The sequence below is a fragment of the Camelus dromedarius genome, chromosome 14 (genome assembly GCF_036321535.1).
Source record: "Camelus dromedarius isolate mCamDro1 chromosome 14, mCamDro1.pat, whole genome shotgun sequence".
Classification (NCBI taxonomy): domain Eukaryota; kingdom Metazoa; phylum Chordata; class Mammalia; order Artiodactyla; family Camelidae; genus Camelus; species Camelus dromedarius.
In genome coordinates, this window is record NC_087449.1 from 3,960,433 (window position 1) to 3,981,489 (window position 21,057).

A 21,057-nucleotide genomic window follows, 5' to 3' on the forward strand; every position below is an offset into this window, starting at 1 on the left:
TTCCACAGTCTGTCAGTCTGTGGGCATCATGTTCAGTGAGAAATCAATCCTCATGTGAAAAGCATAGTTTTATCTTAAGAGACGCTCCTTGACCAGATTGAGGAATTATGGTGGACATGAAAGATTTGCAAGTGATGGGCTTTTTCTTCATTCTTTTAATTCATATCCTTGTGCTGTGAGTCACAGATGGTGGTGGCTTCCTTGCTGGGTAAGTTTTGTGGGAGGGAAACGTGAGGAACCCAGAGAACACAGAGTGGCCAGTCCCTCAGATTGGACGGCGGTGGGTTCAGGTGGGTGTGCCTGAACGTTCTACCCTTGAGCACTAGTTCCTAAAACTGTGTCCCTTAGCTTGGGACCCCTGGGCAGCAGTTAAAATGATAAGGAAACGGGAATTGGGGGCCCTGCTGTGTGGCAGCTTATGTGTTTCTTTACCTGTATTGACAGAAACCCCAGTGTTTGTGTGGTGAGTTTTGTGGTGGGAGCTAAGTACACAGTGTGGAAGATCATCCAGTAGATGAGATCCTGAGATGGCAGGAAAGACAACGGTAAATAGGTCATTTCAAGTTCAAAGTTATGTAACAAATCATATATTATGATGGCAACTTGGGACAATAGGCAGCACGGCGGTGGGACACCTCATCCAGGCCCAGGACATCAGCAAACAGGAGACTGGAGGGAGGAACAGATACTAACACATAATGGGTAGCAAGTGAGGAAGCCGGGGTGCATAGGGGAGCCTGTGTTCTGTGTGCCAACTCCCAGAGTCAGATTTATGTGCAGTTGTGGAATTACAAGCATTTGATTCTAACCACAGGGGTCTTAAGCCCTAGACAACTAAGAAGAATTCCTAAAACGTTCAGTTGAATTTGAAGAGTAATTTCCTTTTGAAAACATCATCTGTATGAATGTGGGGTTGGTGTTTAGGGACCACATTAGCCAACATCCCAGGAGACTTCAGCTCATGGGTACCAGGTTCTCTTGTAGTTTCTGGAGATTCATGAAAACATGTGCATATATGTATTTTTTAAAAGGTCAGTACTACAACTACACACACTTTCTGCATCTTTATTTTTCACTGAGGATAGACACAACTTGGAGATTTCCCCATGTTAGCACAAATAGAGCTCCTCTTTCATTTCAGTGAGTGCAGAGTGGTCTTTTGTAGGAGTGTCTGAGGACTGACCTCCCCAGTATGTGACAGGCCATGAAAGTTGTTTCTAGTCTTGTGGAATTTCAACAGTCTTGCAACAAACAGACTACTACATATGCCATTTTCCATTTGGGTCAATAAATCTGTGAAATGAATTCCCAAATGCTGTCTTGCTGGATCAACAGTATTTGCATTTAAAAGCTGGATGTACATTTACACCGTGGGCATTCTCCCTGGCGGAGATCAGACACTGCCGGTTTCCTGGAACCCTTGCCTGCCAGTGTCCTGGCCACCCAGGTCTTTCTGGCCCATCTGAGAGGTGACACAGGAACTTCCTAGTTTTACTTTGCACATTTTTCAGAGTCAGTGAAGTTAAACACTTTTATTCTCTTCATATATTTTTGCTGATTTTAAAAAATGTGGATTTTGCTCTCTCCTCACTGAGTCTTCAGGGACTGCTATAGTTTAAAAAGGTGACCTCCATGCTGGTATCACCGACGGTGAACATAATTCCTCTTACTGTTTGTTGTTTTGCTTTTCTGAAAACTTTTCTCTAATTCATCATCTTTCCACTTTTTTCCTATTTCTTCAAATTAACTAATTCAATCCATTTTTTCGTTCTTTTTGACATCAGGCCCTGGTAATCACTTTGGTAACTCTTTGGTAATCATTTTTTATGTTTAAACTTTCCTTGAACAAAACTACCATGACACATATTTTTTAAATGAGCTACACTGTTACTCTATTCAAACATAAGAAATCTTCCAAAATATACTTAAGAGGAGTTCTCAGACCTTTTAAGAGCCTCACTGAGCATTTTCAGCCCCAAACCAGCTGCTTTATAAGGCCCGGGTAGCACTGCAACTAAGGTGATGCTCGCCGCATCAAGGGCCTCTGACATCTTGAAGGGGTAATTGTTTTTGGTTGTTTCAATGTCTTCTTTTAGTTTACTTATTTCACTAGTTAACGCCTCAGAATTCTTTTTAAATCCGTCTCTAAGTAGTTCTTCTTGTGTCTGTGAAAAGGAGAGAATCCCCTTTAGAAAACACCCAGGCGTCAGCGTTGTGTGTCTAACAGCTGCGGCAGCTAAGCACGTGTGTCTGTTTCTCTGTCCTCGAGATGCTGTCTTACATTTGGCCAATATTTGCAAACGTTTGGACCTGGGCAGCGTTTACAGCTTCCCATGGTCCCTCAGCACCATGTCACTGGGCGAGGAGGGGTGGGCCCAGGTCAGGCCTGAGAACTGTCTCAGTCATGTGCTCCAGGCCTAAGAATGCACTTCGGGAGGGAATGTAGGTGAATTGCAGTTACTTCCTATTGCCCAGGGGTAAGACGACCACACATATGTCACAGATAATGGCAACTGCTGACTCTCTTTAGAACACTGGCCACCAAGGTCCAGTTTGGGGCAAAGAATGCATTGACTCAAGCTGTGTAACATGAGTCAGGTGGACCTGGAAACAAAGGCTGCAAATTGTAGAGCTTTCAGCCTCCAGCCCTTCCTACAAGGCACAATCTGGTACTTTCAGGGGCAGGTCTATTTCATGCCTCTGATGGTTATACTGAAAGTCCTAAGAACCACAGGACTGAAGTCCTGCTCACTTGGGGGCAAGTGAGACCCTATGGTCACCACAAATAGCAGCCTAGGAACCCAGGTCATGTTATTTGGACCCTGTGAACCCTAACACTACAGGAAGTGCTGAGTCTTACAGACATAAGCCTCCTGCTTGGCCCACATCACTTTGATGTTACAATGAATCAAATGTCTTTGGATTTCACTGTGGGATCTGACTTTAGGTAGAATTTCTGCTCCTTTCTTCCTGAGGAGCTGGGGTGTCATCCATCAGGTGCCACCCAGGCCCCTCCAGACCTACCTTCAGCTTGTGCTCCAGGACCCTCTCCTGCTGTCTCAGAAGGTCTTCTCTCTCTCTATCCATCTTCTCTTCCAGCTGTGCTAGGTTTTCCTTGAGGCTTTGCTCCTGCATTGCCAGTTTTTGCTCTTCCTCATTCTGTTTCTCCTTTAGTAATTCTTGCTTCCTCTCAGCTGCCTGCTTCTTGGCACGTTCGACTGTTTCATAACAATTTTCAAGAGGGAAGAAATAACAGTTATGCCGAGCTTTACCCTCCTGAGCTCAGCCACTAAAGTGACTTTAAATTGGCAGGAGGGAATCTGAACATGCCTTCTATCCCCATCAGGAAAACACGTTTTAGCATGGGATGGAAAGGCACTGATCAGACGTACATGCAACCCAACCTCCCAGAGTTGTCTTCAGACATATCAGAGAGCTCCCACAGAAGGAAAAAAAGTCCCTGGTTTCAGGAAGTGTTTGCCGTCACACCAGTCAAAGAGCTGCACAGGAAGCACCTTCCCATCTGTGGGCTCATCCCTGCCCTGTACCTGCCACAGCCTTCTCCCCATCAGTGAGGGCTTTGTCTGCCTGCAGGATGGCTTCCTCCACTCCTGCTTGGGACTGCAGGAAGCTCTGCAGGACCTCGTTTGCCTGAGGAAACAGCAAGAAGCAAGGATTTGCCAGGCAACCAAGAACAAATCTGTTGCTGGGGAAACGTCTGTTCAGTAAAACTACAGATTGGAACCTGTGAAATCTTCATCTTTCAAAGGATCCCACAGTGTTACAGATGTCAGGATCATGTGCAGCTCTGCAACCAACCATCCTCCATTGTCTGCAACCACAGCACCTGCCCATCGTTTTCCTTCTTTTTTGATTTTGTTTTTTGTTTTTGAATGATGCTCATCTACTCTTTCTTTATTATAATTTCACGTTTTTTACATCAACTTGTGACTTCTATCTCCTCTTCCAGGAAGCTTTCCTGAGCTCTCTTCTGAGCTCTGAATGGCTGCTAAGAATATGGAGCTGCCCCACCAGCTCTACCAGTTGAGGTCTGTGTGATCTCAGGCAACTTACATATTCATGCATCATTTTCTCAACTTGATAATGAGGATGACAGCGGTACCACATCATTGTTCTGATGCCTAAATTGATTGCCTAGTTGTCTAGGCAACTCAGCAAAGCAGAAGGACCCTGAGATCACCTCCTCTCACAGGCCAACCAAACCACAACTATTTGCAGAACAACCATCCATGAAAAAGACCAGAATCTATCAGAAAAAATCTCCTACAACTGAAGGCATGAAGAAGGAACCACAAGAATATAGGTAGGAGGGGGGTAGCTGCAGTGCAGACAGATTCCTTTCCCAGGTGGGTTATTCACAACTGGGAGAGATTCACAACCCCCAAGGGAGCGAGAGGCCCAAACCCCACGCTGGGGTCCCCAGCAAGAAGTCTGGCACCGGGAAGACATGGAGGGAAGGCCAGTGGGGCTCATTTTGGGAGTCCCAGAACGATTGTGAAAATAGAGAATACTCTTTGCTTGTATTTTGTTTTTGTTTTGATGGTAACAGGTTGTTAAACTTTTTTACTTACTTATTTAGTTTTGTTGGGGGGTAATTAAGTTTATTTATTTATTTAGCTTTCGAGGAGGTACTGGGGATCGAACTCAGGACCTTGTGAAGGCTAAGCATGTGCTCCACCGATTGAGCTCTATCCTCTTCCCCTTGAGCTGTATCCTTCCCCCAAGACTCTACCCTTAAAGGGTGCACATAGAACCTCACACAGGCCTGTAGCCAGGACCTGGGACCCAGGGCAGAAACGAGGAGCCTGGGGCAGACCTACGTGCTGATTCTGGAGAGTGTCCCAGAGAGGCAGAGGGCACCTGCAGGTCACCCTGGGGACAGGGACATTGGTGGCCCCCATTTTGGGAAGCTGCTTTTACCTTGACGTGGTGCTGGCAACCACCATTTTGGAATGTTCTTGCTAGCATTTTAGCCCCAAGACCCAGCACCACCCTGACCCAATGGTCTGAAGGTGACAGTGCTGGGACGCCCAAGGGCAGGCACCTAGTTCAGCATGGACACAGCTCCAGCCATCAGTAGACAGGCTGCCTTAGGACCTCCTGAGCCCACAGCCAACTCTACACGGGATCCTGAACAAGCTGCTCACATCAGCATACAGGCACTAGACCTGAAGACTCCAGGGCACTGTTCTCCATCCAGAGACCCCAGTTCCCAGACCACCCACTACTGGGAAGACACCAGCCACAACAAAGCCTCAGTCCTATACCCAGGAGACCCAGCCCCCCACTAGCAGGCCAGATTCTTTTGGACAACCAGCAGGTCTTGGGCTCTACCCAACGAGCAGGTCAACACAAGCTTCAAGACACCCCTAGACTCAGCAAACAAATGTGTCAGGAACAGGATCTAACCAACAGTGACCCAACACATGCTCTAGGACCCCTGAGTCCTGCAACCAGACCCCAGGACCTGGCTGTGTCCTTCACATTATCTGGCAGTAGCTCTGGGACCTGGCCTCACCCACCAGTGGCTGGTGAACATCCCAGGGTCTTCTGGACCCTTACTCCCCTCACCAGTAACCCAGCACTAAAGGCCCCCAGGGCTCCACAGTCAGCCTCCTGGTGACCTGGTCCCAAGCAGCAGATAGTGGCCTCTACACAAGGCAGCCACTTGAATCAACACAGTCCCTCTGACTCCAATCTGCTGTTCTTTTCCCACCCCCTTACTCCTCACCTTGACTCCTTTCCTGGGCACCAGCATATAGCCCTGTTCCAGCTTGTCCCTTGCTTCTAAGTAAAGCTTGTGTCCTCCAGGAGCAAAGAAAGTTCCTTTCAAACAATGTTCAGTCAAGGGCTCTGAAAGCTTCTGAAGCTCAGCCTGACAGTATTTGACAGAGGCCTCTTCATTCTGCACCAAGAATTCTTCCTTCTTTTTCTGGATGGTGCCCTGCCAGGAAAATGTGGGGAAATCCGATACAAAGAAGCTGTCAGAAAGGAAAGTCCAACTGCAGTCCTTTGGAAGAAGCAGTCTGACAGCATCAGGGTGCAGGAGACACAGAGTAATAGACATGGAGTCAGGAGACTAGTTCTATCCCCAGTTCTGACCAGCTCTCTGTGTGGCTTGTGGGAAGTCTCTGAACCCCTGTGGGCTCAGACTCCACACCTGTGAAATGATGGGGTTGGCATGTGTGATGTCCATGGTTCCCTTAACAGTAGTAGGACTAACAGCCATTCACCCACAACAGAAACGAAATTTTCATTATGAATGGAAGTAGAGTTTCTTCTGCAAACTTGGGAGCTATGGATAAAAACATGTACTTAGCAAGTCACTTGCCTATTAATGAATTAACTACACACTAACCAGAGTTCTGAACTCTTCATGGATTCTTTTTTCACTGAGGATTTGAGTGTGTGAAAATATAGGAATAGGTTTTTTTACATATACTGAAAAATTACAATTGAGCTGGCTTTGCTCTATGTGAAGTAAGATTTTTTAATTTGAAGGTTGGTCAAAGGTCAAACTTTCAGTAAATGTGCCTATGGAAAGGAGAATTGTGATCTCCAAGAGTTGTTCCCACTGCTGTCCACACTCTGCAGAGTCCCCGGACTTGTGACTATGATGAATATTGATCCCGTGTTTAAATTATGTTACATGGCACAGGTGACTCTATGAAATGGAGATTACCCGAGTGGACGTTACCTAATCACAGACCCTTTCAAAGGTGTTTTCTCCTGTTGGTAGCAGAAAAGGAAGTCAGAGAGATCAGAAAAAAGAGATGGATACAATGCACCATGGCTGGGTCAAAGACAGAGGGCTGTTCCCTGCAGCCTCCATGTGAGGACCAAGCCCATGTGAACCTCGTCTCCAGCCACAGTGCACTGAGAAGACTACCCACGTGCCCTGGGCTGGGAGCTGATCTGAAGGAACGGAAGCCACTAAATGTGTGTTGGCTTACGCTGCTAAGCAGAGGGTAATTCATGTTTCACAGTCAAAAATAAAAAGCCCAACTTTTAGAAAAAGATGGACTGTAGCCCACATAGGCTTGTCAGTCATAAGAATCTAAACTCACTTTATGATGAGTAGCACACGAACCATGGGGACAAAGAGGGAGTCTGGGATCATTCCAGAAGAACAGACTCAGGAAGGAGACCTTCTAAGGTACGTTACCACAAGCTTCTTCTGGAACTCCCGCTTGTCATCCTTGAAGGAGTGCTCCATGAAGACTGCGATGGCTTCCCTCTCGCAGGCCGCGTGCACATCCAGCAGCCCCTGCAGCGTGTCCGTGGGGAGGGTCACGCGCTGGGCCATCTGCTCGCTGTAGTGGGCGGCTGCCTTCTCCACGGCCACTGAGTTCTCACGCTCTGCCAGAGTCATCACTGCGTTCTCCAAACAAGGAACTGCCCCACTGTTGATGGTGTCCACATAGGCCACTACCAGTGTCCCCAGCCCTGAGGGACACAAGATATTTCGGGCAGCAGAGACAGTTCTTACCTGTTTGTTTGTTTGGGTTTTTTTAGCTTTAGAGATCAGCATTCTAAAAATCACTAGGCTTTGACAGAATTTATTTTTCCTCCTCTTTCTTCTCATCTTCATCTTGTCTTCAGCTTGGTCTCCTCCTCTTTTGTCTTCCATGAACCCTCTTCTTTATAACATCACTGTGTATCCCGCTCAATCCATCTTATGATTCTCAAATGCATCACATTAAAATATTAGGTGAATAATCTTGAACAACTTGTTCAAGTGTCTCCAACAACACTTTTCCCAGTGTAATAAAATAAAAAGGACTAATTACACACATACATAAGGTACATAGTTTGTGGGCAGTACTTGTAATGGAAGTGTGGTCCCCATGTAAAAGTGTCATCAGGAATTTCAGGACAGTGGCAGAAATACTAAACCATGTGGGCCCACCTCAGAACAGGTCCCCGTGTGACTGCCCAGGGAAACGCGCATGAAGCAAGCACCAGACCTGTCACTGACTTTACGTTTGTCTCTCACTCAGTGAGTCTACACGGTTCATGACCTGGTATTTGTTTTCTCATTCATGCAAATTCACAGAATGGCTTGCATATCTTCACTACAAACACTTATCCCATCAGACGCCTCATCAAATTGCGTTTTTCCTTTCTTAACAGGAGTCTGTCTTTATAATATTAGTGTAATAGTATTATGAGATTTGATAGGCTTCAACAACCCTTACATAGGAAAATTTTAACGAAGAATCTTGCATTTCAGTGTGTGGCATGAACATCTGCTTTCCCACATTACATACAGAAGGAAACACAATTGCTGACAAACCCAGAGTGCGCTCACAGCTCCATCACACACCCTCACCCACAAAGGGACAGGCCGCAACGAGAGACTCACCTCCCCCAGTGACCGTGATCCCCTCTCCTAGGGTCTTGGCTTTTGCGTGGGTGAAGACATAGGAACAGAAATCCTGGCACTGCATCTGAAAACTCTCATCCAGTTGGTCATCTGGCACGTCCTCAATACAGACTAGTAGTTTTCTGTCTCTGACAGGCCGGTCAAAGACAAAGCACTTCCGTTTTGGAAAGAAACTCCTGATCATCTCTCTGGGCATGTTGGAATGTTGGACTTGGGGATCCTTGCCTGCAGAAGTGGAGGAAGAATAAACACTGAAGGAAAAGCCTTCAGGTCAGGGGGTGAGGACTTTCTTTTCCAGGGAGCTTTGCATCCCTGTGGCTCCCCTGCCTGTAAATCTCCTTTTATTGAGTCACACAAATCGACCTTATGCTAATCTACCCTGGGCATGGAAACCTCCCTCCTTGTTTCTAATTTTGTTTTGGTTTTGGCACAGAGCTAAGAGTGTAGGAAGTATTTCTGAACAAGAAGGGGAGGCATCTGTTCCAAATGAAGAAAATTATGATTATTTTCCTCAGCTCTTGCATGATGCCTAGCGGATCAACTCTTTATTAGATGTTACTTCAATGGTACATTAATCCACAAACTTGTCAGAAATATTTTTCTGACACGAGAGTCCGCACGACAGAGAGGAAATGTGGGCGGTAAAGTAACATCATGGTCAGAATACTTATGACCTTGCTGGGAAGATCACATGTGGAGAGCAAACAATACTCACGACAGTAAATGAACAGCCTTGTAAGATCAGAGTCAAAAAATACACATTCTATAAATATATTTGGAAATGGCTTTAGCCTACACCATCTCATGTTGAGACTAGCTTACGTGAAGCTTGGACCTCAGCAGTGCTCTGCATCCTTTTATATTGGAGGTGACAGTATCATACAGAGCATCTCTGGGCAAACGACAGCAGTTCAACAATTATTTATTGAAAGGATGAATAAATGATTAAATAAACCAAATGCATTTTGTTTTTAGGTACATCATTATCCTCTCTACTAAATATAAGTTGAGTAATTAATTTATTATATCACGTGTCAGGCAAGGCTCTCAAATGAATCATGATGTTATGAGAAAGAGGAAATGAGGCATCGGATAGTCTTTCTGAAAGAAAATGGCTGTGCTTTATTTCTGAAATCTTCAGTGTGCAAACAGCCTGTGTATTAGGTTTGTGGCTATCTGGGCAAACAATGTACGGGGTGAAGTGTATTTCAAAGATTAGTTCTTGAGTTTCCCTTGTGATTCTGTGTTTACCAATTTCCATAATTTTGAGCTATTTTGCTCAGGAAAGGAGATGCACTTCATATGTAACATAAGTGTGTGAGCCTTGCTTTTTCATGGCATGAAATTTCCTGAAATCATTTGGTCTAGAAATCACTGGATTCTAAATTTCCTCTGTGAACTTAAACTCTGACCACTGGGGTTTTTCCACAAGAGTAATGACTGGCACCACGACACCTGTCATTCACCCAGGACAAGTCCAATCTCAAATAAATACTGACATCACATGCTGGGTGGCAGGGCTCTGCGAACCCCACGACCTCCTGGCCCTCCCAGTAGCCTGGCCATGCTCTGATACCTGGAATCAACCTCAAGGCATTCTCCAGGTACTCATCTTCAGTGATGGGGCATCCATCTAACTCCAGCTCCAGTGTGAAATCCCGTACAGTCCAAATGAAGTCTGGAAAGAATCTCACAAAATCGGCTGAGTCCTCTCCATCATCAGAGCTGCACAGGGATTTTGTCCTGATCAGATTTGTGAGTTCGGTCACGTAGCTGGGATCCTAGCTAAGGAATGAGAGTTGCCCCACAACACAATTTCCAGGTCACCCACCAAAGCAAGTTTTATCAGCATTCCTCTCTGCCCCATTTCCCCTTCTCCTCAGCCATGAGAATGGATTCATGGGAAAGCAGAAGCAGCCTCAGATACCATTCCCACCGACTCAGTGGACTGGACCCGGGGCTTCCGGTCCGGGAAGGATACTGCAGCTGCTCCAGGGCCTGGTGGTTGATGGTGCTCATGCTGTTGTAGACAAAGCAGCTGCTCAGAAGCACGGCCAGGGCGAAAGTCCACAAGTCACTCTTAGAGTCACCCTAGAAAGCAATGGGGAGTCCACACCTCATTCTCTCATTGACTTGCTCATTTTCTATGTCAGCTGTCCCATAACTCAACAGGACGGCAAATGACATAAACTTCAAAATAATGCTAAATCCAAACCTTTCCTGTGATGACGTGTTCCCCTCTCAGGGCCTCAGTCGCATTAGCTTTTGGCAGAACAGAATGACATTGTGAATTTGTGTCACGTGTTTAATACACTGCCTGACACATAGAATCTAGGCAATAAGGGGGCAATGATGCTTTTGCAAACTTCTCTTGATTATAGGCTGTATTAGGGACACAAATGCCACTTAACTAAATTCATCAGCTGTTCATTGTCTGTCTAGAAAACACCAGATACTGCATTTGCTTGTGTGGCTATAAAGCTCCACAGGACAGTCCCTAGCACCAGTGACATGGCTTTCTAGAGGGGCCGATACATGTGCGACCATATAAATGCATCCAAGATGATAAACTGCCTGGAGTGGATCCACATGTTCTCATGTGAAGGACAAAGACGGAATGAAAAAAATAAAATAAAATAAAGACCAAAGAAAAGTACTCTGAATTCAGAGCCAGAAGTGCTTATGTCTGTCAGGGTCGTGATGGCATTCAGCTGAAAATAGCTGGGCTTTAAAGAACTGATGGGATGTGGGTGTGTGGAGAGAAAGGGCCGGTACAGATGGAAGGACCAAGAGAAGTGAATCAGTACTGCCAGGAACTGTGATCCCACAGAAGAATCACAGGGCTATTTTATTCGACTGAAGTGGTGCTCATGGCGGTGCTAGGAGATGGTGAGGCTGAAACCGAGATGAGGGCAAGTCCTGAGTGGCCATGTAAGGGAGTCAGGTACTATCACGACAGGTAGTGAGGGCAGCCGGTGTTCCTCTGCTATCAGTTTACAATTTGCTATGTTCTGGTTCCTTGACAAATGCAGTGAGATAAGAAGTGGGTTGTGCAAACTATGGACTATTAGGAACTGTCGATCATCTTCGGTTGACACCGAGGTGATTGCTGAATACTTTAAACATGAATGTTTAAATTCAGAATCTCTGAATTCACACCACAGCTCTTTTCTGCAGTAATGAAAGCCAAAGACTCATGGCCACCACTTTTCACACAGACTCAGACTAAGAAAAAGGGGAAAAGATGACTGCAAGCAGCACTATAACCCAACGTATCTACCATTACCCCATGTCAGGTGCTTTTGGGGGGCCGAGCACACTGTTTACAAACATCATTGAAGAATCCCTCTTCACAGCCCAGCCACTTGGACTAAAATCTTCACGAATGACCTTGATGAGGCTGAAACTTTGCTGGAGATAATTGAAAGGGCGTATTTCACTGAAACCCTGTTTTCATGATTCCCGCCTCTAACCCAATCAACCACACACCTTGACCTTTAGAATTCCTTAATCGCATGGGTTACACCTTCCACCAGGCCATGTACCCAAACCTGAGCAGCAGGGGTAGGTTCTCACTTTCGGTACCCATGGTTCCCTGTACTGATAACTCTGTATTATTTCTTATCTCCCCAACGAAGCCCTGGGCCCAGACCTCACTCACGGCAATGTCTGTGGCACTGAACACAAAGCCCTGGAATTCTGATGCCCAGTAAGTCTTTGCTAACTTGTCTCTTTCACCCCAGTGTGAAAAGTAAGATCTCTCACTAATACTCAAAGTATTGAACTTATTAACGAATAAATTCAAGGAAGGAAAATTTAGCCTCATTATTCATCATTGGGTTTGCAGTATATAGGAATATGTCATCAAATTTGAATTGAGATGGGAAATTAACACATAAGTAGAAGGGGAGGGTAGATCTCAGTGGCAGAGTATGTGCTTAACTGAGGGGGGCCTGGGGTCGAGATCTCTAGTACCTCCGTTCAAAGGGAAAAAAACTACCCTCCTCCCTCCAAAACTTAAAATTAAAATAAGTTAAAATTTAAGTGGGCTATCAAGAGCAAAGAAGATTTTCTGCTTTACCTTCTCCACATCACCCAGGCCCTCGGTGTCCAGAAGGACCAGGGCGTGGCTCTCCTTGGAGGGGTGGGGCACGCACCACATCCAGATGCCCTTCGTTTCAGACCTCACCGTGGAGCCCAGAGAGAAACCTGCGAAGGAAGAGAAGAAAGCAGGGCGCAGTGACAGCAGACGGTCCGGGCTGAGCTCGGGTTACCTTGGCTACCCTTGTCTGCACGTGAGAGCCTGCCTGAAAGGAAGATTCTTCCAATTCATGAAGAATAGCAAATCCTACCTCTGTACCTCTTCAGAACCATCTCAAGAAACACTTCTTGTCACCTATTCACCTCCTACCATTATCGGCTCAAACTGTGTCACATTCTAGGATTAATGTAAACTTTATTAACCCTTCTATTTTTATCTGATACTGAAAAGCTCCCTTCCTCCACTTTCTGACGGAGATGAACCAGTGAGAAGTAGCAGCAGGAGACCAGAAGTCAGGCATGTGTGACCTAAGCTTCCACATGGGTGACCCACAGCGTCCCAGCGCCTCTGCTCCTGTTTCTTGGTTACATATCCTTAGATTTAGCACCACGCAGTAGCTCTGGTCCTTGGCACATTCTGGAACCCTCTCACTGCCTGTCCTCTCAGGCTGCAGGAGTTACAATGGCTGCCTGGCTGTTGCTCTTGCCACTCCCTGGGCGCCTCCACCTTCTTCACTGGTTCACTCTGCCCTGCTGGTGCTCGTGTAGCTGTCCCACCAGTGAGCATCCTCAGTTTCCCTTTAAGTGGATCATCGGTGCCCTGCCAGCACCTGGACCAGTATGCAAGCTTTGCTAGATTTTTTCTTCCCCTTTATCCTTGGATTTTCCTCCTTTCTGCTCTCCTCCTCTAAAGTGGTGAGTTATTTGTCCATTGACTCAGGATATAACAGAAGGGAAAGCAGAAAAGACCTGTCACATTTTCTCATCCTTTTTACAAAGGCTTAAACCCACAGGGGGAGAGGAAGTGTATGCCTGAGAAGCTGCAGTTAATATGTCTTGTCCAAGATTTATAGCATCTGTCACATGCCAACGCCACCTTCACCTGAGAACAGAAATGGATGTGATGACACACAGAGGGCAGCACGGTTCCGCATGGCTCAGGCCCTTCAGTTTCCACATGCGGTGTGCTCTGCACGGAGGGGATATAACACCTGAGATGATATGTACTATTCTTCATCATAATCGTACTTGACTGCTTGCTGATTAATGCAGAGCAATCTGACCTTCCCCAGGAGAAAAGATAAAGTGTACCTGGCACTCATCAATGTCAGTAAGACAGGTAAGGACCAGACAGAAGTCATCACAAGGAGACAGTGTTGACCTAGTTCTCCTCACCCTCTTTGATTGGGCACAATGTGTGTGTTCGTGTGTGTGTGTGTGTGTGTTGCTCTTCCTGTGATACGACTGGTGTGGTGGGTCACAGTTCAGGTGTTTTAAAACAAAACTAGTGTAGGGATTTCCTCTGTAAGGGAAATCACTTCCTTATTGCTTGATATTAACTTGAGTAGAATTAAAAAGGAGATTGTTGAAACTCCTTGAATGGTATCTTTTTCTTAGAGTTCTCAAAACTTGAATCCCTCAAAAAAAAAAAAAAAAAATGTTCAGCCTGGCAAGGAAAACTCCTTGATTTATGGTCAAGGGTTCCTCTAAAACAAAGACAAGGATTCTGTGTTTTGTTTGAAACCAATGAGAGATTGCAAGGCAAGAAGGAGAGAAAAGAAAGGAAAAAAATAAGAGAGTGAGAGAGAAATACAGAGAGAGTCTGAGACAGGCAATGAGACATTCCTGAGATCCTTCAAGTTTAGTGAACTGACGTCCTACCACCTAATCCTGTGATCCACTGAGCCAGAGGAGGACATTAGGAAAGAAATGGTGAGTGGTTTTCTCAGACAAAAATGCTCATTAGCACACAGGCACATTGTCCCAGGAATCGGTAAGAACCAACTAGGCAACTTGGTAGGAAAAAAACCCCAATTTCTTGAGATAGGAAATGTAAATCACAAATCCATCTGTGGATAGGTGCTCAACTTTAATTGTATTGAGCCAAATAACATGCAACTATACACACACCACATCAGCAAGCGGTAAAAGTGTTTTTACCAAGGTTTCATGAGGATGTGAAGAATTCTAAATTACTTCTGATAAGCATACACATTGAACAGAAAGCTTAAAAGGTTGTTCGATACCATCTAGGAAGGCTGAAGACAGAAAGACTGCTTGACTCAGCAAGTCCACTTCTGGGCACATCACACAAGGAAGCTGTGCACATGGGCACCAGGACACAGAGACAAGAACTCTCACGATGGCATCATTTATAAAGCAGCGGAGCTGCATGTGATAACAACGTCCATCAGCACCAGTGGGTGAATACACCGTGGTGCCCTCTGACAACTGCATGCTCTTCAATCAGTGAAAATAATTATAGATACATATGATGAACTACATCGACTTTGTAAACATCTTAGCAAGACTATGAAGCAAGATCCTAATTAATACCAGCTTGCAACTCCCTATACGAAGTCCAAGCTGTGTTTTAGAAACATATACATAGATTGTAAACTCATGTTTACACAGGAAGCGTGAAAGAATGCAGCACAAAAATGAAAGGATCACTTAGCTCTAGTGAGGATGTGAGGCACATGCATGGGCTTTTGGGGGTTGGTGATGTTTTATTTCTTGACTGAACAGTGACTGAACAGATTATCAACTTTATTATATATATAAAAATATATATACTTATGCCCTCTTCTGTATGTGTTCTAGTTCACATATTAGAAAATACTACATAGAGAAAGAAAAAGAGTGTAGTTTATGGAAGTTTTCCTGTGAAATAAAGCAAAAGAAGGGGTAGTAGCCCCACTGAGATATGGGATCCAGGGATTTTGCTGTCTGTTCTTCCTTCTATTCCTTTAAAAAAATAGGACATATTGGACACTGTTTGTGTGCGGCTTGAAATAACCCTGTGGTTTAGGACAAAAGTGATGAAGGAGAAAAAAAGAGAATAATGATTGTAGATGAGCCCCTGAGCAGATGGCAGTGGATGGGATCAGGACTAAGGAGGTGGATGGTTTGACAGGTGTGGGAATTCCCTGTTACTAGACAAAAGAGTAAATTTCATTTCCTTTGGTGGTGAGAGTTTGAAGTCCCCTTCAGTGTGAGGGGTTAGGCTCTTCCTGAGCAGGACCCTGGAGCAGAATGCTCAGCACCTGCATTATCCCTGCTTCCAAGCACACGGCCCTGAGCAGCCCTGAGCAGCACTCACCATGGTTCTGTCCCACCAGGCGGTTCATCAAGTAGGACTTTCCCGTCCGATATGGCCCTACAATGGCCACCACCACCACAGGCTGAGATATCTGCTCGAGAATCTTCAGTGCATTTGGATTTACTGTCATCTGGCTGTTCTGTCTTTTCACCAGACAGATGGGATTCATCATGCTGGGTCCAGATGCCATGGGAAGCTGTAACCGAGAGCAACAACTCAGTAGAACACAGCTTCTCTCTCATGGTCACACAAGGCTTGTGCACATCTGCTTTTTCCTTGTGGAACTTATATCAATTTTCTATGTTTTGTATGTTTTCAAATGATAACTATTAGTCTACTGTGTCAAGGCCAGATACAGATACCTTACATGCATTCTCTTTGTGATCCTCAGATGAACCTTAGAACAAACGTCGACATGATGCACACAGAGAATAGAATGAGAAAATAAGGCCCTGATGATGGAGACTTGAGAGGTTTCTGAGGTTTTTTTTTTTTTATGAGACAAGCATAGGTAATCAGGTTTACTTACTTAATTTTTATAAGAGGTACTGGGGATTGAACCCAGGACCTTGTGCAAGCTAAGCCTGCACTCTACCACTCAAGCTATACACTCCCCCCGATGGAGCCTTGAGAACACTAACATTTTGTGGGTAAGTAGAGGCAGAAAGGGGCTTGAAGGAGCTGACGAGTGACCAGAGAATTCAGGAGTTCCAGAATGATTTGGTCCCTCAGTATCTGGATAAGTGTTTATGCAGGAACTTCCGTGTGTTGGATGCTGTTCTAGGTTCTTACTAACAAACAGTGAACAAAATGGATACAAATCCCTGCCTCCTGGAGCTCCACCTAACAGAGGAGACAGATACTGTAGGAAGTTGAGGAGCAAAACACTAATTGTCTATTAAATGATGATGAATGCTCTGAAGGAAACAAGTAAGGCATGGGACAGAAAGTGTGGGAGCTAGAGTTTACATAGAGGGTATTCAGGGAAGGCCTCAGCCATAAAGGGAAAAGGAATGTGATTGGGGACCTTGGTGAGGACACATGCAGTGGATCGCTGGGAGCAGGTATGGGCTGCAGGAGGCATGATTGTGAGAGAAAGAAGGAAAGACGGAGAATCCGGCTCTCCCTCAAACACATCAGGACAGAGCTCTGTGCTACCTACACAAAGTCATGCATGCAATCATTAACTTACTGACCGAAATGACAGCACATTTCTGATGGTTTAGGCTGATAGGGGAGAGAGGCAAGCAACTGGGGTGTCTGCCTAGATCTGCCAGAGTCTCACATCTGGGCCAGGATCTACTTTAAATGATTCCAGCACGATGATCTGGTGTTTCATGTTACCCAGAGCGAGCAGTCAGAGAGCTCTGACTGTCCCTTTAGTTTCTTAGAGACAATACAAAGCAACAGCCACACCTCCTTATATTTTAGTAGCTGTGTGACCACCAGAAAGATTCATTTCTCTGGGCCTCAGGTTTTCCTTCTGTAAAATGGCAGCACTAAAAGTAAATATGGTTCATTAGGGTCATTAGGGGATTAAACACCCCAGAATGTTCATACTGCTCTTAAAAATCATGCTGGTACCTAGTAAACCCTGAATAAGTACTCTTTTAAAATTGAGTATTCGGAATGCCGAAGGCAGTGTGGGTCACTTCTGAATGAAGGCGGAGTACTGGCTGTGTCCTGAGGGAGTGGCAGTTCCCTCCCTGGGTGCAAGCAAGTGGGAGTTCACATGCCATGAGGACCATGAGCAGGCCCGGGAGGCCCGGCTGTAACAGCTGAGAGGGACGGCACCGAGGGAGAGAGAGTCAGGTGGGAGACCTCAGAGCTGCCCGGGGATGTCCGAGCACCGGGTCTGCAGTCTGGCTGCCAGGGATCAAACCCAAGGGTTCAAGTCACTTACTGTCTGTTGGGACCTTGACAAAGGAACTTAACAATGTAAGCCTCAATTTTCTTATCAATATCGTACAGAAAACAGGAATTCTTGCCTGATTCGCTACTGCACAACTGGTATAACATGTAGGTTCTCAGAAATTTTAAAAAACATTTCCTGCATTAATGTATTCTTTCAACAGCAAGTAAGTTAGACAATGTGTTAGGCTGTGTCAGTGCATTCTGTGAGCTGTCAGTTGCCAAGAAACATAAGGTATATACAATCTTTTTGTTAGAAAAAAACATGAATTTGTTTAACAGAATTCCTCTCTATAATTTCTCTTTCTTCTATAGTGGATTGGAAGAAGAGATGGGGACTAAAATGATGTTTTACTGCTGTGTTATGTGAAAATTAATAAAGGGAAATCTCACTCCAATGGAGGCCAGAATGGGGTGATCTCATGTGGTACCACTGGAGCTCAGTTACAGGAAGGCTTGTCAATGGCAGACCCCCAGGGAAGAATCATCAACAGGAAAGTCACCAAGGCCAGTTCCCAGAAGGAGCACGTGTGCATTGCATCTCCTCAAAGAACTGTCCACCCCGACACCTCAGCCAGTGAGAACAGGTCATCATCTTGTTTTCCTCCGATGGACTTTCTTTGAAAACAATCTTTCCCAACTCTCTCCTTTTTCTCTATAAGATAAGGTTCCTCATCTTTGTTTCTTGGATTTGCTTATGGCATGTGCTAGACCTTGCTTGTACCAAATTGCAATTCCTCTGCTATGCTTGAACAAACCCACTTTTACTTGAAAAATAACTGTTTAATTTTTAAGGTGAATAAGCAAGAGGAATTGTGGAAATCACTTCTTAGATTGAACATTGATAAAGCTTTGTATAGAGGCAATGAGTTTACAAAGATTTTCTTTTTAATTCAGACTATACTGAGGTGCCAAAACCAAGAAGCATTTTAGCTTTGAAACTAAGTAAGTAGAATCGTGCTAAGAGATGGCAGAAGATGATCAACAGCTTGCAAAGTTGATTCCTGAGAGTTGTCTGGAGTGGTGGTTAAAAATACCACATGCCCTGTGTTTTCAGCAAGTACAAAGTTATCCTGATGCAGATCACATGTGGGCTACTCAGTAAAGCAATGCATGATAAACAAGTATGCTTAGGCTTACAGTTACCATGAATAGTTTTTTAGTGAGAGTCCGATTTAATTACTGCACATAATCCAGCTCTGTCGTGTTTGGAATAGCAAATGTTAATACAAAACTAATCCAGGGTCGGTCTTTCAGGATGTAAGTTGTCTACATGTCAAGGACCATCTTTTCTCTGCTTCTCCAATGCCAGAGGGGCAGGGACAAGACCTGTCTGAGGTGGGGAGGAGGGCCAGGAGGGAGGGACCTGACCTGGGAGGGACCCCATCCAGCGCCTCTGGGAAGAGTCTGGTGGAGGGCCCTCAGTCCTAAAAAAGACTTCCATCCCCTTTCCTCAGATGAGGTAGGAAGCATTCTTCCTTCTCACATGCACAGCTCTTTCCTACAGCCCCTCACTGCGGACACACCTGGCAGCCGCCCTGCATCCACAGGGAGCCACTGAGCCGGCCCAGCCCTGCGCCAGACCTACCGCTCTCCCTCCCGCGGAGCTGGCGCCTGAGCCTCCCCGCCTGCAGCGCGGGGTCTGCGCTGGGGGAGTTCTTGCTATGTTTGTTGCTAGTTAATGGCAACGTGCAAGGAAGGTCAAGTTTAGGAACAAACTCACGTGGCGCTGGCGATACACCGCGGATCACGTTCTTAGCTGCCCTGGGCGCAGGAGAAGCTCCTCTGGCGTTTGGCTCCTCTACAAACGGATTCTTCTCTTTTAAAGATGAAAGGTAGGCTGGGTGTTAAAGCCATTCATCCAGTGATGAGTCAGGTTGACCAGAAAGGAAAGCGAAAGGACATGGCCTTTTCTGGGAAGGACAAAGATTGGGTAATCTTTCTTTCTTTTCTTCCTTCCTTCCTTCCTTCCTTCCTTTCTTCTTTCTTTCTTTCTTTCTCTTTCTTTCTTTCTTTCTTTCTTTCTTTCTTTCTTTCTTTCTTTCTTTCTCTCCTTTCTCTCCTTTCTTTCTTTCTTTCCTTTCTCTCCCTCTCTCTTTCTCTCTCCTGCTTTCTCTTGCTTTCTCTTTCTCTTCCTTCCTTCCTCCCTCCCTCCCTATGCAGGCAGGAAATTGGATGAAGTCAGGGAAAGACACGCTTCACACCTGGCTGAACAAACCCACGTCTGTCCCCCCTCCATAGGTGTCTTAAGTGTCCTTGACCCCATGGTGAACATGGGACAAAGAACAGTGGGACAAGAGAGTACAACAGCCTGTCAGGGATGATTTGTGATGAAAGGGGTATAGTAATTTTTCTTTGATTTCAGAAATATTTTATGTGCTCATTATCTTTCTCTTTCTTTTTTAAAAAAAAATTTTTTTTGTTAACTGAGTGATTTTTCTTCATTAGCAGTACATGTGTGTATAAAATCTTTGATTTTATAGCCCAGACATATTCATTATTATTTTGTCATACTATTTTTTCCTTGTCTTTGACTAGGGTGCATCCAGATTTGGTGGTTGAAGGGTGACTGAGATTCCTTCTGCCTTGCTGTGTATGCTTTAAGGTGTTGTACTTACCCAACACATAAAAGCTTGACATCTGCCATGATGGCACCAGATTCCTTTGCCTGAGGACCTGCGAGCCAACACACTGAGACAGTGAGGTTTGCAGCAGAGAAAGGGTTTATTTGAGAGGCAAGCAAGCAAGGAGGCAGGAGAACGAGTCTCAGCTGTGCCCCCCAGAAGGGGAGTTGCTTGGGATATTGATGGGACACAGAAGCAGGGTGGCCTTAGGCTTTGAGAAAAAGTTGTTGGAAGTGAGGAAAAGGTGAGCTCATTGGTGTCTCAGCAGGCCTACCAGAGTTCCATGTTTCCTAATGGGACACATGTGCAAGTTCATGGGGAGTTGGTATGAAACAAGCAGGCTGTGATATACATAGGTCATCCATGGGACAAGCAAGTCTGTTCTGCTCAGAGTCTGATCAGCCATATTGGTTCCAGTGTTTTCAGTCACTTTGGTTGTATTACAAGAAGAGGGCTTAAAACAAAATAAAAAAGAAAGCTGTCCCTTTCTCTGCTTTTCTGTAAGATGAGCTCAAGATTTGTTAGTCACCAGTTTCTGTTACAGGTTTTTAACCATCAGGGATGTGGTTTCATCACCACATCTGTGTGTCAGAAGGTAGGAAGGGAGAGGAAGGCAGATGGGCTACAGTCGCAAAGATCCACGGCCAAGACTCTCCCAGAGCACGTGCTCTGGTGCACGTTCTGTCCGCAGACTTGCTCAGCTGCACGAGCAGCTAGGTGAGTATCGTCCTTAGCCAGACGGCCACAAGCTC

The 21,057-nt window shown here is 45.4% G+C and overlaps 2 protein-coding genes across 2 annotated transcripts in view; both read right to left on the reverse strand.

Annotated features, from left to right (window-relative positions):
- The window catches only part of LOC105102711 (guanylate-binding protein 7), a 123,892-nt gene extending 104,398 nt beyond the window's left edge, over positions 1-19,494 (reverse strand). Inside the window, exon 1 of the mRNA XM_031465541.2 lies at positions 19,405-19,494. The gene's annotated coding sequence lies outside the window, so the exon portion shown is untranslated. The remainder of the gene's footprint in view (positions 1-19,404) is intronic.
- LOC105084533 (guanylate-binding protein 7) lies at positions 1,050-19,519 on the reverse strand. The gene is made up of 11 exons (XM_010974676.3): positions 19,405-19,519; positions 15,771-15,966; positions 12,489-12,616; positions 10,389-10,498; positions 9,984-10,180; positions 8,387-8,632; positions 7,187-7,467; positions 5,753-5,965; positions 3,549-3,651; positions 3,025-3,218; positions 1,050-2,165 (listed from the first exon to the last, which is right to left on the reverse strand). Exons 2-11 carry the CDS (start codon positions 15,958-15,960, stop codon positions 1,926-1,928), a joined length of 1,902 nt encoding a protein of 633 aa, XP_010972978.1. The 5' UTR covers positions 15,961-15,966; positions 19,405-19,519; the 3' UTR covers positions 1,050-1,925.
- Positions 19,520-21,057: the final 1,538 nt, after the last annotated feature.